Source organism: Bos indicus x Bos taurus, chromosome 1 (assembly GCF_003369695.1).
Source record: "Bos indicus x Bos taurus breed Angus x Brahman F1 hybrid chromosome 1, Bos_hybrid_MaternalHap_v2.0, whole genome shotgun sequence".
Lineage (NCBI taxonomy): Eukaryota > Metazoa > Chordata > Mammalia > Artiodactyla > Bovidae > Bos > Bos indicus x Bos taurus.
Window position 1 is genome coordinate 25,895,360 of NC_040076.1, and position 21,215 is coordinate 25,916,574.

The 21,215-nt window shown below is 36.6% G+C and overlaps 1 protein-coding gene across 11 annotated transcripts in view; it reads right to left on the reverse strand.

The window, feature by feature from the left end:
- Nucleotides 1-1,563: 1,563 nt before the first annotated feature.
- ROBO1 (roundabout guidance receptor 1) overlaps nucleotides 1,564-21,215 on the reverse strand; it is a 1,292,504-nt gene continuing 1,272,852 nt past the window's right edge. For 5 of the 11 annotated variants that reach the window (XM_027550396.1, XM_027550463.1, XM_027550842.1 and 2 more), the window contains 4 exons: nucleotides 20,520-20,672; nucleotides 10,693-11,001; nucleotides 4,486-4,679; nucleotides 1,566-3,255 (listed from right to left, as the gene is read on the reverse strand). In XM_027550396.1, the coding sequence (XP_027406197.1) occupies nucleotides 3,241-3,255; nucleotides 4,486-4,679; nucleotides 10,693-11,001; nucleotides 20,520-20,672 (671 nt within the window). In that variant the 3' untranslated portion in view covers nucleotides 1,566-3,240. Of the gene's footprint in view, nucleotides 3,256-4,485; nucleotides 4,680-10,692; nucleotides 11,002-20,519; nucleotides 20,673-21,215 lie in introns of all 11 variants that reach the window. The other 6 variants (XM_027550537.1, XM_027550771.1, XM_027550936.1 and 3 more) reach the window with 2 other exon arrangements.

Genomic DNA, 21,215 nt, shown 5'->3' on the forward strand with positions numbered 1-21,215 from the left:
TGAACTCCCACACTTTCTACCCATGAAATTAGGTACTATTTGAAATTTTGATCCACCCTGTAGACTGGAAAGAGAGGAGAAAATCCAGACTACATATATGGAATGACCAAGAAAGACATAATTGAGTTGCCCTGGAACTAAGACAGTATTTTCTTCAATTAGGCAGAAAAGCAGCCCAAAATAGACACTTAGTCTAGTCACCGAGACCTCAAATGACATGCTTGTCCCCCTGAATTGTGAAATATGTGCTGAAAATGTCATATCCTCACCCTCCAGAATTCAAAAGCAAGGAAACAAGGAGAAACACTAAGAATTTATTCCATGATTAGGTATTTGACAGTGAATTTTACTCACTGGAAATGGAACCAACCTATCCTTGAACCACACTTATTTTTTGACCTTGTTAAAAAAAAATTCTTTGCAAGTTTTGGAAACAAATTATGTGTGAAGATAGCAAGTGTGCAGTGTTTTCAGTTCATAAATACAACAATATCTTGTATTGTTTTGGGGCTTTACAGAGTCCATGTTATATACATGAATTCGCTGAATCATGACAACATCTACATGAGGTAGGTATTATTGAGTTTACAGGTGAAGTACCTGAAACTTAGAGGTTAAGTAATATAGTAATATGTCCAAGGAAACATAGCCCATGACAAAACTGGGATTCAAACCCAGGATCTCTGATACACATAATTTATATGCATATCATTCACTATAAAGAGAGATTAAGTTACTTTTAGTCAACTCACCAAAAGAAAAGAAAAATTACACCTTCAAATGTATCTCTCCAATTTTTTTCCCTCGATATAGCTTGGAAACTGACTTCTTGACCTATGAACCTTTTTATCTTTATGTAGATGCTGGTGATTGCTTCATTTTTGTAAAATTAATTTCAAATTATTATCCCCTTTTAAACTTTTTCCCCGTATTTTCAAATTGTGGCCAACAAAAAATTTAGCAGTATATAAGTCACAGGAATAAAACTTTCAGTAGATTCTGTTGCTCTTGGAACTTCTAAGACAAGATGCTCATTTCATTCCTCCAAAGGTGAGTAATTGAATATACTGACTTTAATCTAATGAACAATAATATGCAATCTGGTACATGATAGCTTATTGAATTGTCAGAATTTTACATAAATTTGGAACAATAAAGCAGATACTGATAAGTATTTTGGATTCATATAATTTTCTTGTTGATAAAACTTAAGTAGTTCAAAGTTTACAAATCAGATCTATCATAGTTGAATCCTGACCATTTCAGAAATAAGTTAACTGAAATTCAGGCAAGTACACAAAAACATTTTAGTACATTCTTAATAATAATTAAAAGTTACTCTCTGATTAAATGACTATTAGTTTATGATTCACTTTGTATCTTTAACTTCAGAAAAGTAAAATGAGAAATTTTCCTTATAATTAAAACCTGGCTATTCATAAAGGGGAATTTTTACTCATTTGATAATACAGTATGAAATGTTAAGACAGCACAAATTTGTGATTAAATGGAATAAGTTTGATCACACAATGAAAAAAAAGAAATCAACACAAGGAAGAATGATGTATTTGAGAACATTTTTAATAAATAATGTGACAAAATTACTTTTCTGATTATTGGATTTTCAGTATGCAAAATTATGGCTAAAAATAAGAGGCTTCTTACATGAACATAATGAAAACATTAATCACATGGATTGTTCCCTTAGTACTGCACACCTTTTCTATGTAAATTTCAAATTATCTAAGTGAACACATTTAGTTTTTGGTGAACACCAGCTTTTTTTTTTTTTTTGTGGTTCAGTTTTGTTTGGCTTTGTTTTCTGTGGGGATGGCAGGGCTAGGGGGGTGGGTCAGGACTGATACCTATAAATGAATAAATGTACTTTTTTTCTTCAAATAGCACCAATTATAAAGTTAATGAAATTTATATAACGAAAAAAAAGGGTCATAAAAATCTACAGTCAGAGGACATCATTTGGCAATTCAAAGCAAGTAATGCCTCCATTTGAGCTTATAAGGAAATCTTCTAAGCTTAACCAATGGCCATAACAAACTTAAACCTTTTTTTCTTTCAGTCCAGGAAAAGTAAGAACCGTTGCATTCATGGCCCACAATAAAGTATGCACGTTACTTCACCATCTGTCATCATTCAAATATTCCAAATACAAACATAGAGCATTAACAAAACAGGTTAAAAACGCTTCTCAACATTTTTTTTCAATAAGACAAAAAAGGTTAATAGTTACAATGGTTTACAAATAAAGTTTAGTGATTGTGCTTTTAAAACCAAAAAAAAAAAAAAAAAAAGATTAAAAACAGTGCATTACAAAAACAAAAATCAAACTTCCTTAAGTGGCACTTCCGAAAGTTGAACTGACACTACCAGAAGAAATTCAGGCCAGTTGAGATGGGGATGTCCTTATTCGATTGGTCATTAAAAACATCCGTTTGTTGGTAATATGCATTTATAATTGCTTTTTGATTGAAAAATAGAACAAGGTTTTTGCTGGGCTGACTTATGACAATGACTAGACAACCAGAGATCCAACTGGCTTACCCCTACTTATCCAAAAGTAAGTTTCTGATAACAATATACTTCAGCGATCGAAATGAAGACAAAATAAAGTACCACCAGGGGTTGCGAAGAGTATATATTTACAATGTTTCTACCCCTTTCAAATTGATTATGGTTGTCCTGCATTTGCTTTTTTTTTTTTCTCCCTGCAGAGGGTGGTATGAAAGACTGATTTTAAAATCATGTTAAAATGAAGTTATGTTTTAGTTTGCATTAGCAGTTGGTTATAGAAAGATTATATCTTTAGAGCCCTTGACATGAAGTTGATTAGTCAACTCTGCATCTTTGATCAGTAAATTGGCTTGGTATATAAGCAGTGCAATGCCATATCTCAGGGGCAAAATGCAAAAGAACTGTTTTGTTCTCTCCTGTTGGCTGATGACTGAAGCAAGAAGTCAAATACTTCCCTTGCCGGAAGCAAGGTGAAATGATTTGTTCCAACAGCGAGGGGAATAGGGAGGTTCTTCCTAGGGATAGGGATCAAATAACAATGATAAAACCCCAGTAAAATTTAAAAAATGGTACTCCAATAAGAGGAATGAAAACAACAATTTGTACACTCTGATTGCACTGAACATTTTATCTGGCGTCTTATGTCATCTGACACAAGGCATCTTGAGTGATAACTTTCACATTAGATCTCATAATCCTCTCTGGTTGTCTTCAGCTTTCAGTTTCCTGTAAGAGATAAGTTCCTGTTAAATTTGAAAATAAATCTTCGAGTGTTGTCCTACTTCATATTTATTTCATGCTTTTATTATTACATTGTTTCTTCATTCATTCCCTAGCATACACTGAAAAGTGCTCATGGCAACATATTCATACATCAACTTTAGCTGGTCTTAACGGCAAATCCAGTAGTTCTCTAATGAGTACTAAACTGTGCTCCATCCAGTGTCTGGGGATTAGGAAGTGTGGCACAAGGAAAGGAACAAGAGCAGGCCAAGTTTTCTACCCTCCAGCCTCAACTCAACACAATAGCTCAATTTTTACTGGTTTCAAGTAGCTGGTTGCCTATATTGACTTTTTGTGCCCTCAAAGGGCTCTTCTAAAAACAAAACAAAAACTAAACCAAAAACCTGAAAAATAACTTTTCTAACAGCATGTGCAAAAGGAAAGTCTTCTTATTCTAAACCACAAAATAAAAATACATTGGGCATAACAGCAAATTCAATTAGACATAATTAATTATAATTTTTTACCTTCTATTATACAAAGTTATAGTTTAACACTCTACTAACAATCCGCTTGAGATAACATCTATTTGTAGGAAGAGAAATTTGTCCTCAGCTTATCTTTTCATTGAATGGTGAAAACACAGTCTTAAACACAGGATTTACAATACGATGTGACTTACTGCCAACTCTACCTTACAATGTTATCTATAGATTATAACAAAGGATATCTTTGACTCAAGAAGTGTTCTCTATTTGGGAACGTCAGTGGTAAGTATTAGGTTCCCATTTTCAAAAGACTGAAGATGAAAGGTAATTGCCCAAATCGTCCTGATTAATCCCAGTGATCACTAGATGGCAGATAGTACAGGCAAAACACCCTCACTCACATTTTATAACTCTATCACTTTACTGGATTTTTATAATCTGTTGTAATACTATGAATTACAATTATCTAGATCAATAGTTCTTATTCCCTAACAACATATTTGTTATACAAATTTCCTATCTGAAGATGAATGCTAATGTCTAAAAAGAAACCATTACTACCATTTAAAACTTTGGAACACATTTCAAGAAAAATCATTAAATTCTAAGACTTTCAATTGCTATCATCACTAACAGGGCTTGTGATGAAATAGTAACATTTCTGTAGACTGATGAATGCTTTAAACTTTGAGGTTTATATAAAAACTAGTTTAACAGTGGGAAACTTGAAAAACATTATAGATACCTCTAATTCTTCATTATTATCTTCTCTTTCATATCCTCCAAGAACTTGCATCTCTGCAATATTTCTTCGACCTACATTTGCTTGTTCTCTTTGTCTGCTTCCTGATCCTCTTGATGACATAGAACTTGAAGAACTAGGATCTCTGGGATTATTTGATGTCGGAAAAGTAGGTCTACAGTAAGGCAGAATATCCTCTGTGTAATGAAATATAATAAGTGCATATGAAGCCCGGTGTACATTTTCATTGTATAATGTATCACTATGTCTATAAATCGGAATGGAGAAACATTAGTGTTTCTGAAGAATAAATGAGGACATTAACAATAATGAATAAGGCATTGAAAACAAAAATAACAACCCTGCTCTTTTCCTGGTAGTGGCTGGGATTTAGATTGATTCTGCTCATAAATTCTTATCTGTCTCAAATTCACCTGAGATCAATATCCTTAAAAGTGGGAAACCAAACCTGGAGTCAGACATGACTTCCAGTCTTATCCTTCACTATGTTATCTCCCATTATTTCAGGCTTTAGTTTCCACTTTTTCAAAAAAAAAAAAGTGATAATAGTGTCTACTAGGACACTAGGAGTTGCTAGTGTTGATATGAAAACACATGAGATGTTGTAGTATGTACCTACGTAAACTAAGAAAGAATTATTAGGCATTGATAGAAAAACAAATCCCAGTCTTACTGAACCACCAAAACAGAGTCAAACCTGGGTTCACTCCCTTGATACCAAGATGCCCACCTCCATTTCAACATCATATTTACACTGTGGAACCCTGAATCTGAGAAGCCTGACATTGTTGCTAGCTTCAAAAATCAAGCCACTCCTGGTAACTGCTGTCTCGTGAATGACTATTTCCATATGCTTTAAATTTGGTGATGCTTCTAATGTTGCATCTTTCAACTGCTTACTTCTCTCCAAAGCCTGTCCATTCTAACCTTTGGACAGAAAACACATCAAAACAGAGCACAGCAAAACAAAACAAAACCCTTCCACATGCCCTTTTGTTTTCCTCCCCTAAAAGCTTCCTCTACGGTCCACATTGCCTGAATGAAATCTGATTTCCCAGGGAGTCTACACTGAAGTTCCTTACAGTGGAAGAAGGGAAGCTGGCTTTCAGGTCACCAACACTAGCTATAAATCATTGCTCTTCCACCCTTGAACAAAAACACCCTATTCCTGTGAGGGCCACGCAGTGGAGTTATGTAACCTGTATCGTCCTCTTTGATGTTACTTCTCTCCTGTTGTATTCATCACAACTCTCATTCCTGATCCAGGCTTCTGATTCTCTGGTGTTTCAGAGTCCATGTGGATCACTATGCCAGCACCTAGCTAGCTTTATGGAACTTGGCCCTCTGTGACCTTCATCTTCTGTCTCTGTTTCACCCAATTTTTTCTGCTGAACTTGGCTTTTGACAAACTACATCATGATAAAATATCTCTTTGGCTAAAGATTTTCCCCTTAAGCCGGTGCTCTACATAAATCTATAAATCTATCTCTACTGATAGGTTAGCATAGCTTCTTGAAAAGTAATCTGGACTCAGTATTAGTCATTACAACTCCCATTCACTCTACATCTCACTGAAATCTACTTATGCCCACATTACTACAAGGGAACTGAGAAAACTCCCTGTTGACTTTGATAATGCTAACCATGTTTCAATCCTTAGGTCTCTAGACTTATCACTGCCCTTCATCTGAAAACCACAGCCAGGGTAAACACTACTAGTCTCAGCTCCTACTTCTCCCCGCTTCCTGGCCTGTCTTTGGTGGGCTCTTCTTATGCGGTGCCTCTTACACAGTGATGCCCTTCTTGCTGGTTTCTGCTTTTAGCCCAGTGTGCGTGTGTGTGTGTGTGTGTGTGTGTGTGTGTGCATAAAAGCTTTTTTTCCCATTTACTCTGGGCGATTTCATCCACTCTCTCAGACTGTACCTTTTCTAGAACAGAGCTGCCATGAGGGCAGATACTTGGCTTTGTGTATTGATACCATCTCACCTAGATATATAATAAGTTATTGATGCATGAGACAGGGTGCTCAGGGCTGGTGCACTGGGATCATCCTGAGGGATGGGATGGGGAAGGAGGTGGGAGGGGGGTTCAGGATGGGGAACACATGTACACCCATGGCTGATTCATGTCAATGTATGGCAAAAACCACTACAATATTGTAAAGTAATTAGCCTCCAATGAAAATAAATAAATTTAAAAAATAAATAAATATTCTGACTGAATAAATGGGTGGCTTTATTATTTCACCATGATGAGTTATTAATGTATAATTCCTGAACTCTGTCCAACTGCCTCCTTTTGAGGGCCCCTCAAACTCCACAGATTGAGCACTGACTTCACCATATCCACGCCTCTGAGATTTCTTCCCCCTCTGTATTCCTTAATGTAGTTATGGCATCACTAATCTTTAAGATATCTTAGATAGAAAGCTGGAATTATTTTAATATCTTCTCTCCTTTCCAACAACCTTCCCATAACCTCTTAAATGAACCTTTTCCACATATTCAAATATATAACACGTAAGGATGATTTTACCTAAAAAGTTTCTTGAATATTCCCCTCAGTCATCCCTGCTCCCACAGCCTGGTTTATATTCTCCATGTCTCTTCTGAGGTTGCAAATTTCTTCTAACGGGTCTCTGCTTCTTGAGTTATTTCCCTCTAAACTTGCTTCACTCAGCTACCTTCCTTTTACAGGAACTACAGGGTCTCCATGAGGTAAGCTTACATTTATCTCAAGAGCTTCATCTTTATCACTTTTACTGTCTAATAACACTGAATTTCTTATATTCTCCTCAATGTACCTCAACTTCTCATTCTGACTTTCTCTGCCAAAACAACCTATCCACTCTTCTTGCCCAAGCTAAATTCCACCCTCCTGAAAAGTCAGCTTATGGGTCATTTCCACTAGGAAAGATCAAGAAGTCTTTCTTTACATTCCATCACCCACAAGACTGGGCTAATTTTCCCTTCTCTGGACTCTCAAGTATCATGACACCATAAACATTTTCAAATATGGGTGTATCTGTGAATAAAAATTACCTGTCTCCTTCCCTGACTATAAGCTCCTTGAGGTCAAGGTTCATGTTTACACATAAATTTCAGGACGAGTACAATGCTTCATAACACTGTAGATGTTTGATATATGTAGAAATAAATTGAACAAACTGAGGTAAATGTCAGCAAAAAGATCAGACTTTGAAATCTAAAAGGCCACTCTCCTTAATTAAAAACAACCATTTGTTACAGATGTAAATCAGGGAGCCTCTTTAATTATAAATAGCAAAAACTGAATTATGAAGGTTAAAATTACAGGAATGCACAGAAATGATAATTACAAGACACAAAAAATAATTTCATCCCTTTGTTTTAATTTTACACACACCAAAATCATTCTGAGTTGTTAAATTTTCTCCTAAAGAATTCAGCTTATTTTGGAGAAACGTTGCTTGTGAGCAGCAAATTGGTCTGTACTTTCAGGTCAGATACAAATCTCATAAGTTATATTGTGACATTTGATTTATGAATTACTACTTGGAGTATAATTGTTAAAAGTTCAGATCACCTTGACTTTAATGATTAAAAAAAATCACAGTTTTTCAAACTTCATATTATAGTGATGTAAGCAAGTAATCTGTGGTCACAGTGGAGGCATCTGTGCAAAACTCACAACTTTACCATCACTTCATTGCTGAGTCCATGCCAGAGTGAGGAGTTCAGGCTTCCGTCACAGAATGAAGTGAACCTGTCCTCTATATTGAAAGAAAGTTGCTAATGACCAGATGCCCATAATGAACAGAACAGACTGATGTCCAATCTTATCAAACTGCAGCTTTGAAAACAGTTGTAGTTATAAACTGCACTTACAGCCTTCTAAGATTCATTTCCCCATCACTCTTTCCTGATTCCTTCATCAATTACCTTCTTTTCTTGTATCTCTTCTGCCTAAATAGGTTCTTCTCCTCAGTCTATACTAATGTTCAAATATCTTACCTAAAATCATTTCCACAGATTCTGCCTTCCTGTCAAATCTTATCTTGACCTCTCTCCTTCCCAACCTTCTGCAGAGAGCCCATACTTATCACGTCCCTTCCACAATTTTCATTTACTTTCCAGACCCTACAGTCGAGATTCTATAGTGACTATTTGATTTTAAAAAGTTAAATGGTGGTGGTGGTTTAGTCGCCAAGCCTTGTTCAACTGTTTGCGATCCCATGGTCCACAGCTCCCTCAGGCTCCTATGTCCATGGGATTCCCCAGACAAGAACACTGAAGTGGGTTGCCATTTCCATCTCCAGGGGATCTTCGGGATCCAGGGATCAAATTCAAGTCTCCTACATTGGCAGGCAGATTCTTTATCACTAAGCCACCTGGGAAGCCCTCTATCTTTTAAATACCACCCACAAAATAAACATTTGTAAAATCTCTGTGTCCTTCAGCCATTCTCCCACCCTACCCCATTCACATCCAACTTTCACTTCTGTGCCATTTTATATTCCTTCCCATCTTAAAATGTCCTTCTCCATTATTTTCAGGATACTATTCTTTCTAGTTTGAATAGTTTGATTACTTTATATCACTGGGTTGATTCCACCTCAGTTTTTGTACAGAATGTTCCTCTGCCTAACATATGTTTGTATGTATGAATGCGTTTATTTTCCCTGAAGTATAGTTGGTTTACAATATTATATTAGTAGCATATAGTGATTCAAAGTTATTATAATGTATTATAAAATGGCTATATTCTCGTGTTATTATAAAGTAATGGCAATATTCTCTGTGCTGTACAATATGTTCTTGTAGCTTATTTATTTTGTATGTAGTGGTCTGTACCTCTAATTCCCCATCCCTGTCTAGTCCCTCCTCCTTTTGCTCTCCCCACTAGTACCCTTAACCATCATGCAGTATCCTTACAGTCATCTCTGTGGTGTGCTGGAGACAGCTGACGTGTTCACACAAGGGTCTACTACACCAGTCTCCTCCGAACTCCACATAACACTGATTTCATATTAGTCGCTTGAAACTAGCCATTTTGGATGTAATTACACAACAGAAGTAAACAAATGGCTACAAATTAGGGGCTTGTTCTGTTTCCTTCCCAGAGAATTGATTGTTAAACATTATCCCCTACATCACTGCTGATAATTTAGCTTTTGCAATTCAAACAATTTTCACCTCTGTGATGCTGAGGTGAACAACATCCATTCTCCACGTACAACCTTTCTCCTGATCTTTAAACTTAGTTCTCTAAATTCTTACTGAATTTTTTCATTTCTACGTTCTTGTCAGTACCTTAATCTAGTCATAACTGAAGTTATTTTCCATATGACTTTTATCCTTTTCCTAATTTTTTTACATTGTTCAATACAATTATGTTGTATAGTCATGGAAAGCCATCTAATTAACATTTGAATAACTTTTTTAGTCCCTTAGTTCATTTTACTTTTTTACATTCAATTAGTCACCAAGTCCTATAGGATCTATCTCTGAAATGCCTACATAGGCTGTTTCTCTTTTTAATTTGCACAACTCTTTTAATTCAGTGCTTTCATATTTTATACCTAGATTATTTTGCAAGGTTCTGATACCTTCAGCTACCCAATTCCAGACTCCTCCTTCACTATAGAGCTCTGTCAGTTATTTTTTTAAGCAGAAAAAAAAAGGATAATTTTTTTAATTCTTATTTTTGATTACATAATTTCTTGATTAATTTTTTTGCTGGTTCACCACTGTCCATATCATTAATCCCAAACTCTTCAAAATAGTATTCCTGGCCTCCTCAATCAGGTTCAACCACCTTTCTAGTTTTATTTTTGCCATTCGTCCCTGGCCCCAAGCATCTTATTTTCCAGCCAAACTGGAAATCGGAATTCAGCAAACATTCATTTTCACATTTTCATGTTTTGCCTCTATTTATTTCCTTTCTTAGAAATCTCCTTTTCCTTTGTAACTTGCGTAAATCATGCTTTCCTTTAAACTTCAACTAAACTGGCACCTCTTCAAGGAAGACGTGCATAATATCATGTATTAGAACTGATTGTATTCAAATTACCTGGGTGCATACCTGTCTCCTCCAATAAAGAGCAAATGTCTGAATCTTACCCTTTGTACCTGATCCTAAAGACTCTTAACTGTGTACCATGCAAACATGTTCAATCTGTATTTATTGGCTGCTTGACTAAATAAGTACCTTGGATGAGATGAGCCTTTGCTGGTGGAAGGTCTCGTTTTGCTGCCTTGTTTCCTCGTCCTTTCCCGTCATTTGGCTGTTCCTGTGCTTCTCTGGCATCACCTGGATTTGGTCGCATATCAGCAACTTGTCTTCCATCCAATACTTCTCTCCCCTTGTAATTGCCTCCTTTCCTATCTGATGATCTGTCTGTTCTTGCTTCTATAGAAGGGAGTTTTGGCACCATCACGGGTCGAACCTCCAGCTGGGCCTTGGACTGGGCAGTGGGTGACTTGATAGCAGGTGGTGGCACAGGGGGAGGTGGAAGATCTGAAAAGAAGTATTTAAAATACTGTGAAAGTCTGCCATTTCCAAATCTGTCAACATTAGCGTTACCATTAGAGTCACATTCAATTGTGAAATAATAATCTTAAAAGAATTGAACAACTGAAGACAACCAAAGAATAAGAAGACTAACAATTTTAATGTACTCTCATTTTTATTTATCTGGCAGTCTTTACCAACTGATCCACCAGGGAAGCTTCACGACTGGAGTAGATAGCCTATTCCTTCTCCAGGGAATCTTTCCAACCCAAGAATTGAACTGGAGTCTGCCTTCATTGCAGATGGATTCTTTACACAGTGAGCTACCAGGGAATCCCTTATCTGGCACAGGGATATTGAATCATAGAGCTGGGACTTAGAGATTAGTTAGTTTTGGGATGGCTAATATGGATATATATGCTATAGCTTTTTCTCCCCCAACCACGGCTGCTGCGAAGTTGCTTCAGTCGTGTCTGACCCTGTGCGACCCATAGATGGCAGCCCACCAGGCTTCCCGTCCCTGGGATTCTCAAGGCAAGAACACTGGAGTGGGTTGCCATTTCCTTCTCCAATGCATGAAAGTGAAAAATGAAAGTGAAGGTGCTTAGTCGTGTCCGACTCTTAGTGACCCCATGGACTGCAGCCTACGAGGCTCCTCCATCCATGGGATTTTCCAGGCAAGAGTACTGGAGTGGGGTGCCATTCCCTTCATGGCAGATCTTCCTAATTGATTTCACTGTAATGTTGCTGATCCCAGATGGATATCCTCACTCTTCAGGCAACCACTTCAGATTGATTGAGATTGGCACTTGAGTTGAGACCTCTTTGCCATCACTAATCTACCTGAATCCCTTCTCATTTTGTAGATAGGGAAGTTCAAACACACAGATCTTAAGTTATTTTCCAAACTTAAAGCTAAATATAATCAGAACCAGGACTAATGCCCTCAGATTCCTAATTTCTGATTCAGTGTTCTGTATACTACCATTTCATTCTACTGAATCTTCACAATCTACCTGCACTGGTATGCTCTCTCCACTTTGTAATATGGAAGTTTTAAACTAGATAATCACTAGTATACATATAAGTTAATTTTTATCTATCTATAGTTATATATTAATATAGTATAAATAATTGGATATTATATATAATTATACTCATAAACATACTTAAAAATAAAAGTAGGCATATAATTTTATATCTAGAAAATGTATTTTCTTTAAATACATTATTTTTTTAAAATGACTCCTAGATACACTCCAGGGGAAAAATATATATAACCTAGTAATAGTTGATAAGTTAGTAGAAGAATACAAACAGATTCTAGTTTTTGTTTGTTCTGGCTGTAGTATGGAGGATGAATTAAAAGGAAAGTCTTAAATCCAGGAGGCTAAAATGTTATTTTAAGAACTCAGTAAATAATGATAGGAGATAGAATTGTACTGGTGACTTTCAGATGGAGAGCAGATGTGCCTGAGAGCGTTTAAGGAATAAAAATCAATATTATTTAATGATCAATGGAAAATAGCAGGGGAAGCGTGATGTGTGTGCAGTTGCTCCTGTCTGACTCTTTGTGACCCCATGGACTACAGCCCACCAGGTTCCTCTGTCCATGGAATTTTCCAGAGAAGAAGACTGGAGTGGGTTGCCGTTTCCTCCTCAAGGGGATCTTCCCAGCCCAGGGGTTGAACCTTGGTCTCCTGCATCACAGGTAGATTCTTTACTACTGAGCCACCAGGGAAGCCCCAGAAGACTATTCATTAGGTAACTTAAGATTTTTGCCATAGTTAACTAGTTGGATGAGGAATGCAGGGATAAGAAAGAGATGGTTTGCAAAGGAAGAGCATGAGTTCTGTTTCAGAAAAGTGAACAGGAAGAACTTCTGAAGTATCCAGGCAGATATATATAGGAGATTGTTATATGTAAAATCTGAATTTCATGGGAGGTCAAAACCAGAGATCTAGAGACTTGAAACTATCAGCACATTTTTTCTTTAGTCATGACTTTAGAAATGGTAATGTTTTCATATTCTATGTGATATTAACAGGACAAATCAACTAAAATATGAATAGGGTATGTATTAATAGTAAATGTTTAGTATTACAAAATTAAGCTTTCCCATAGAAAATATACATGGTAAAAATTTTAAAGTATATAAAAACTTGGAAATATAACCCTTCATATGTCCTCACCTTCATTTCAAATCCTCAATATTGATGCAGAGGTAATTAGTCTGAATGGATGTTTATAGATCATCCCAGAAATTATTTATGCATAGAAAACAAGGCTGCCGAGTTGCATAATTCCAAGGATACCATTCACATTAGAAACTATGTAAAATGGCCATATCCGGGGTTTTGGAGCATGCATGTCTGCCCACCAGAAGGTGACAGCCTTCCTTTCCTAATAACATAGAATGATTATATATTTTTTTCACCTAAATGTGTAGTTGTATACATCTCCATACATAAACATATAGCTTTACCTCTTCTGATGAAAAGTTTGTATACTGTTTTGTTTTATGAATATATCATTATTTATATAGGAAATCCCAACAGAGGAATATTTAAGTTGTTTCCAGAGATATTACTATTATTGGCAATGGTCCAGTGACTATTATTTACATACACTAGCATAAAAAATTCTTGAATATTAAAATCGTGCCTTGAAAATTCATAATATAATAGCAAATTAAGGGGTCTAGCAAGCATCAGTTTTAATCTAGTGTTTCTCATTCTTGGTGGTTTTTTTTTGAAAGAATGAGGTTTTGAAAGAATGAGTTTTTCTTTTAAAAAATGAGTTTTTTAAAGAATGATTTTTCTTTTGTTTCTTCTGTGTATTCTTGCCACCTCTTAAGTAGATAAAGAGTTTTTAAAAGTAATTTTATTTTGACTTTATCTGTCATATAACTAAGGCATTAGAATTCATTGTATTGGTCTCTGAAAGCATAAATTTTGAGATATCATCTTACATCCAGCTGTTTTACTTAGGACTGCATCATTAAAACTGGTCAGACTGTTACTTGCATACTGTTGTTCTTAATTCTCTCAGCTCACCATGTTCTCTAATAATAAATAAAATAAATAATAATAAATAAAATAAATAATAATAATAATAAATAAAGTAAGTCTAGGAAAATCAAAAGCTTTTTGTCTTAAAACATAAACTGTCACTGTCATTGGTGATGATTTTCCTCCTTTAACAACATTTTTTTAAAAACAACATTTTTAAAATAGTTGTTGTTCAGTCTCTCAGTTGTTTCCAACTTTGCAACCTCATAGACTGCAGCACACCAGGCCTCCCTGTCCTTCACTACCTCCCAGAGTTTGCTCAAACTCATGTCCATTGAGTCAGTGATGCTATCTAACCATGTCATCCTTTGTCGTACCCGTCTCCTCCTGCCTTCAATCTTTCCCAGCATCAGGGTCTTTTCCAATAAGTCAGCTCTTTGCATCAGGTGGCCAAAGTACTGGAACTTCCCCTTCATCATCAGTCCTTCCAATGAATATTCAGGGTTGATTTCCTTTAGGATTGACTGGTTTGATCTCTTTGCAGTCCAAGGGACTCTCAGGAGTCTTTACCAACACCACAGTTCGAAAATATCAGTTCTTTGGCACTCAGCCTTCTTTATCATCAGTTCTCACATCCATACATGACTATGGAAAAACCATAGCTTTGACTATAAGGACTTTTGTTGGCAAAGTAATGTCTCTGCTTTTTAATACCCTGTCTAGGTTGATCATAGCTTTCCTTCCAAAGAGCAAGTGTTTTTTAATTTTATGGTGCAGTCACAGTCTGCAGTGACTTTGGAGCCCAAGAAAAGAAAGTTTGTCACTGTTTCCATTGTCCCCGCATCTATTTGCTATGAAGCAATGAAACCAGATGCCATGATCTGGTTTGATAATGCCATGATAAGTAGTCATGTCATTGACTACTTATTTATTAAAAATAACTCAAAAGAGAGAAAAGACAGATTCTACTGAGTGACTTAAAGTGAAGAGACCCAAGGCTGAGCTATTCTAAGTTCAGACTGAGCCTGTGACTGGGAATATGAGGAGAAGAAAAGTCTAATTCATAATATACCTGGAAGCAGAGGGAGTGAGTGACTGCAGACTCATTTCTGCACTATGTCTTTGCTACAAACTCACACTGGATTGCAAACACAGCTTATCAGGAAGCTGATGACTGCCACTATCATCAAATCAAAAGAACTAAAAAGCCTCTTGATGAAAGTGAAAGTGGAGAGTGAAAAAGTTGGCTTAAAGCTCAACATTCAGAAAAAGAAGATCATGAAATCTGGTCCCACCACTTCATGGGAAATATATGGGGAAACAGTGGAAACAGTGTCAGACTTTATTTTTCTGGGCTCCAAAATCACTACAGATGGTGACTGCAGCCATGAAATTAAAAGACGCTTACTCCTTGGAAGGAAAGTTATGACCAACCTAGATAGCATATTCAAAAGCAGAGACGTTACTTTGCCAACAAAGGTCCATCTAGTCAAGGCTATGGTTTTTCCTGTGGTCATGTATGGATGTGAGAGTTGGACTGTGAAGAAGGCTGAGCACCGAAGAATTGATGCTTTTGAACTGTGGTGTTGGAGAACACTCTTGACAGTCCCTTGGACTGCAAGGAGATCCAACCAGTCCATTCTGAAGGAGATCAGCCCTGGGATTTCTTTGGAAGGAATGATGCTAAAGCTGAAACTCCAGTACTTTGGCCACCTCATGCGAAGAGTTGACTCATTGGAAAAGACCCTGATGCTGGGAGGGATTGGGGGCAGGAGGAGAAGGGGACAACAGAGGATGAGATGGCTGGATGGCATCACTGACTCGATGGACGTGAGTCTGAGTGAACTCTGGGAACTGGTGATGGACAGGGAGGCCTGGCTTGCTGCGATTCATGGGGTCACAAAGAGTCGGACATGACTGAGTGACTGATCTGATCTGATCTGATCATCAAATCATAAAATATCTGGGCTGATTGGATATCAAAGCTGATGATTACCAGTATCATAAGATCATACAAAGCCTTGGGAATCTATGACTTGAGACAAAATCCCCAGATGCTCTATATAGATGCTATCTATAATACAGGTAGAAAAAGAAGAGAATCTGATGGTAATTTTAAGAGTTCAAACTTACTGTATATAATTGCCACTGTATATAATTAACAGAGGGGAATGATGGTAGGTGTAATTTCTAATAAAAAAATTTCTATATAAATTAGAAATATAAATTTCTAATATAAAATATAAATTTCTATATAAATATAAATTTCTAATATAAAAATTTCTGTATAAATATAAAATTTCTAATATAAAACAATATAAATATAAACAGATTACCAAATTTTTTTTTAGGTATCACAAAATAAACACTGAGTCAAATCAGGGATTATCATAGTATAAACAATTCTATATTTCATAAAATAACAAATAGTACTTTCAGGTAATTCATACCGCTAATAGCTCAAACTGGGTTTAAAAAATGGGACCATGGAACTCATATATATGTATAGTCTCTTTCTTTATACAATTGTATAAACACCATTCTTTATACAAGACTCTCTAAATACCAATATAATGCATGTAAAGTAATACAAAAAAAGCATAAACATGGAGACAATTCTGCCAGCATTCACTCACTACAGAGATCCATTTACAGACTCTATTTATTAACTGTTAAAAGTCCCAAGACCTTGTAATTAATGATACATCGAGTCAAAACAACATCATTCCAAAGAGGGTGAATTTATAACTTATGAAAAGTAGAGCTGTAGAAATGATGTAGATTTGTTTTTTAAGTCAAGTATGTAAACAAATCAGGAAGGGTTGCAAAGGGGGTGGAAAAATCTATTAGAAGGTCCTAAAATGCACTTATACTTGGCTTTAACTCAACGAAAGTCTGACTGATCAATATTCATATATTTGAATCCTGCCCTTTATCTGGGTGAAAGCAGCAAACATGAAATAAATAAAGAGTTAGATCCTGCCTGTCAGTATTCTACAGCAGGCAGTCCGTCACTTTGCAATGAGTACTCCCTGGGTGTCTATGAGACCCAACATTTACCTACAGCACAAGGTATGGCTACAGGCCCAGGAACTAGTAGGCTGTTATGGGCTCAACTGTGTCCCCTCCAAAATTCATATGTTGAAGTCCTAACCCCCAGCACCTCAGAATGTGACTTGTAACTGGAAGACAGGATCTTTAAAGAAGCAGTTAAGTTACAGTGAAGTCCTTAGAGTGGGCCCTAATCCCATCTGCCTGGTGTCCTTAAAAGAAGGCGGCACATAACATACACAGAGGGAAGACAAAGTGAAGACATGGGGAGAAGGAGGTCATCTATAAGCCAAGGAGAGAGGCTTCAGGAGCAACCAACCCTGCCAACCCCATGAACCTGAACTTTTAGCCTCCAGGGCCATTAGGAAATAAATTTCTGTTGTTCAAACCACCTATGGTTTTTCCAGTAGTCATGTATGGATGTGAGAGTTGGACCATAAAGAAAGCTGAGCACCGAAGAATGGATGCTTTTGAACTGTGGTGTTGGAGAAGACTCTTGAGAGTCCCTTGGACCGCAAGGAGATCAAATCAGTCCATCCTAAAGGAGACCAGTCCTGAATATTCAACAGAAGGACTGGTGCTGAAGGTGAAGCTCCAAATCTTTGGCCGCTTGATGTGAAGAACTGACTCATTGGAAAAGACCCTGATGGGATGCTGGGAAAGATTGAGGTCAGGAAAAGAAAGGGATGACAGAAGATGAGATGGTTGGATGGGATCACCGACTCAATGGACATGAGTTTGAGCAGTCTCCGGGAGTTGGTGATGGACAGGGAGGGCTGGCTTGCTGCAGTTGCAAAGAGTCAGATACAACTGAGTGACTGAACTGAACTGAAGCCATCTAGATAAGGTGGCTTACCAAGGATTATGACAAGGATCATCAAAAATTACTCTTTATCAGTTCAGACACAGATCTATCAGTTTAGATTCTTTTTTATTTTTTCCTTATAGAGGTCGCAAAAAATTCTGTAAAGGAAACTGATAATTTGAACAAAATGTATAAAGTAAAGATGCTACATGCTCAAGACTTATACAGCATATATTGAAAACAGTTCACATAAGAAATCTATTGACAATAATCAAACGCATCCATCATAATTGATTCAATCATCAAAATCCAAAAATGAAAAAAACCTCTCCATGTCTTATTGATATGTTTCTCATTTTCACAACTGGCAGCTCCTTAAGTTCATTCTCCTCCCTCCCCTCTTTCATCTTTAATAATTAAAAAAAATTGTATTTGCCATAGAGATTCTTCATGAAATGGATTATGAATTTTTTTCAAAACCAAGAAAATGATTTCTGATAAAATGACTTTTCTTTCCATACTATAACCACTACTACCAAGAGTACATGCATTTTTTATTTGACACATTATGAAGAAAAGATTTCAGTTATTCAAGATGCCTTATGGAAACGTACAAAATAGTACATAGTTTTATTTTTTTTCTTTACCAAATCAGAAAACATCCAGAATCAAATTCAAGACTTGTTAGTAAAATAAGCATAACTCAATGACAGATGGCTATCAAAACGCTAAGAGGAAGTTAAAGCTAGTGTTTAACCATTTTGTCTATTTTTGTGACTTAGAGAAAATAATTACTGGCTTCTACATTGTGGTGTATATTATGACTATTCTGTATAATCACATGTAAAATGAACATTTAGAAATTTAAATAATATTTCATATTAATATGGCTTTTTGTATTTACAAATATTTTAACATATTTCTTTAGTATTTCTGAAATTAAAAATAACTTGGCTGCTTCATCATTCAATTTAATAGCTATTTTTCAGGGATTAGTTAGAATTTATATTTAATTATTAAACACTGAAATAAATGCTACAGAACATGGGGTGATGAACACAGATCACAATTTTCAAGCATATTATAATTTATAACCGCAATGCTATGCCCTCTAACTGACATGTTTACATTATTTAAAGCATTTTTAAAAGCATCACTCAATGCCAGAAGCCCCTCAAAATAAGTATAAATAAGAAGTAGAAAGAGTTACACAAAGCTTTAGGCCAGATTTTCTCCCTGATGTATTCAACCTAGATGCAGTCACATCAAGGTTTGATGTTTGACCAGTTTTTCTCTTAGGAGCAGTCTCTTCTAGATAATAAAAACTGATAGAACAGCTATAAAACTTGTAAAATGCCATTATAGGGGTCCCATAAATGTAAAACTGCCAATAGAGTTTGGGGATTTATACCTAGTTTTCATCCCTTCACAGAGGCAAACATGCTCAAAGCCATTATAATCACCCTTCAGAATCAGATAATATTCTGACAGCTCAGTTTCCCTGACAAAGGAGTCCCAGGCAGGATCCAGGAGGCCCAGGTGTGCTGTGTCATGCCAGTATTTAATGCAGTCTAATATCAGATAGATGCTAGTGAGAGAAAATACTCTGAATAAAGAACAGATAATAGCATGGACAGCCACTCATTGCAAAATTACTTGTGCTCATCACGCTGTGAGCTTTGTATTAAATTTTTTCTGTCAAGTGGCAGGAATCATGGGGAGAAGTGCCTCAGAAAACCCTCCTTGTAACCTTGGATAAGGATCTATAATATTAGGCTTTCATATGATAATGGCAAATGATGCCCTTTTTGAAAAACTGCTGACTGGTAATGAAAGTTCTAATCAGATTGTGGTTGGAGGGGACCAGGAGGTGGGAACGGTCCCTGTGACAACCTTCTTCCCCCCACCCCTTTAGTAAATTTAGCAAACTTGACAAGATGGGTGAGCCTGAGAGCATTTATCTTACATGAATTTCCAACAAAGCCCTTGAGGTTGTTTTATAAAACGAGAAGGTGGCGGTTTAATAAATGCCGGGCCACCTGAGGCACTTTCATTAAAGGCTTTCTCTAGACAACATCACAATGCTTGCGATATTCGCCTGTGCTCCCTCTAGAATACAAACCTCACCTCTTCAGGGACAGTGCAGCCTGTATGTGAAGGCATGAAGGAAGATGATTCCATTTGCCTTTTGGTGCACAAACTGTGAGTAACACCACTATAGTTAGACTTTGTATTCAAATGAGTTTATTGTCTTCTATTCAAATGAGTTTATTGTCTTCTATTTGAATGCAAAATTCTCCAAGAAAAAAAAAAGTGAGGACATTGTGGAAGAGTTATCAGTGATGAAGATTAATCCCATGCCATTACTTCAACTACAGCAATATCTACTCGTTTAAACTATATACTAACCTTTTAAGAATATTAAAAGTATTATCCTTTATTTTAACTTCCTAACTAACCCACTTACTAGAAAACTGCAGGGACTTGAGATGCCTGACAAGATATGGAAGTTGATCATTCCTCTAAGGAATATGAGGCTTACTGTTAATGAATTTTTAATGTAATTTCTAATGTCAGTGAACGCATTTTCAAGTCAGAGAAAGCCAGGGTAAAGAGGCGAGATTCATAGATGTTTTCATCCATTTCAGTGGACTTACCATCTGTGTAGGCTTCTCTGCGCAGATGTCCTGGCTGGTGTTTTTGTTTCTTGGCTGGTCTGGCCTTCTGTACTACAGCAGCACTCACGTTGCTGTCTGTAGAAACAGGACTTGTGGGTCTAGGGCACTGGGATGCATGAAAATGGCGGCGGCCTGAGAAAAAAAATCAGAGCCAAACTCAACAATAAAGTTTAACAGTAATAATCAAAATAAAACATTAAAACTAGAAATATCCCTATTAAAAAAAAAACCTTAAATAAATGATTTTAGTAAACAATGCTGAGTTGCTTCAGTCGTGTCTGACTCTGTGCAACCCTATGGACTGTAGCCCGCCAAGCTCCTCTGTCCATGGAATTTTCCAAGCAAGAATATTGGAGTGGGTTGCCATGCCCTCTTTCAAGGGATCTTCCTCAGTGGCTCAGCAGGTAAAGAATGTGTCTGCAGTGAAGGAGACACAGGAGATGTGGGTTCAATTCCTGGGTCAGGAAGATTCTTGCCTGAAAAATCCCATGGACAGAGGAGCCTGGCAGGCTATGGTCCGTGGGTTGCAAAGAGTCAGACACGACTGAGAGACTAAACTTATCCTAGTAAACAGCAGGATTTTTATTATGCTGCTTGAGCTATCCACCGGAAAAAATAACCTAAAAGTATTTCATAGTCTTCTTTTTTATAAACCTTGGTACTTTTATTCTGCTA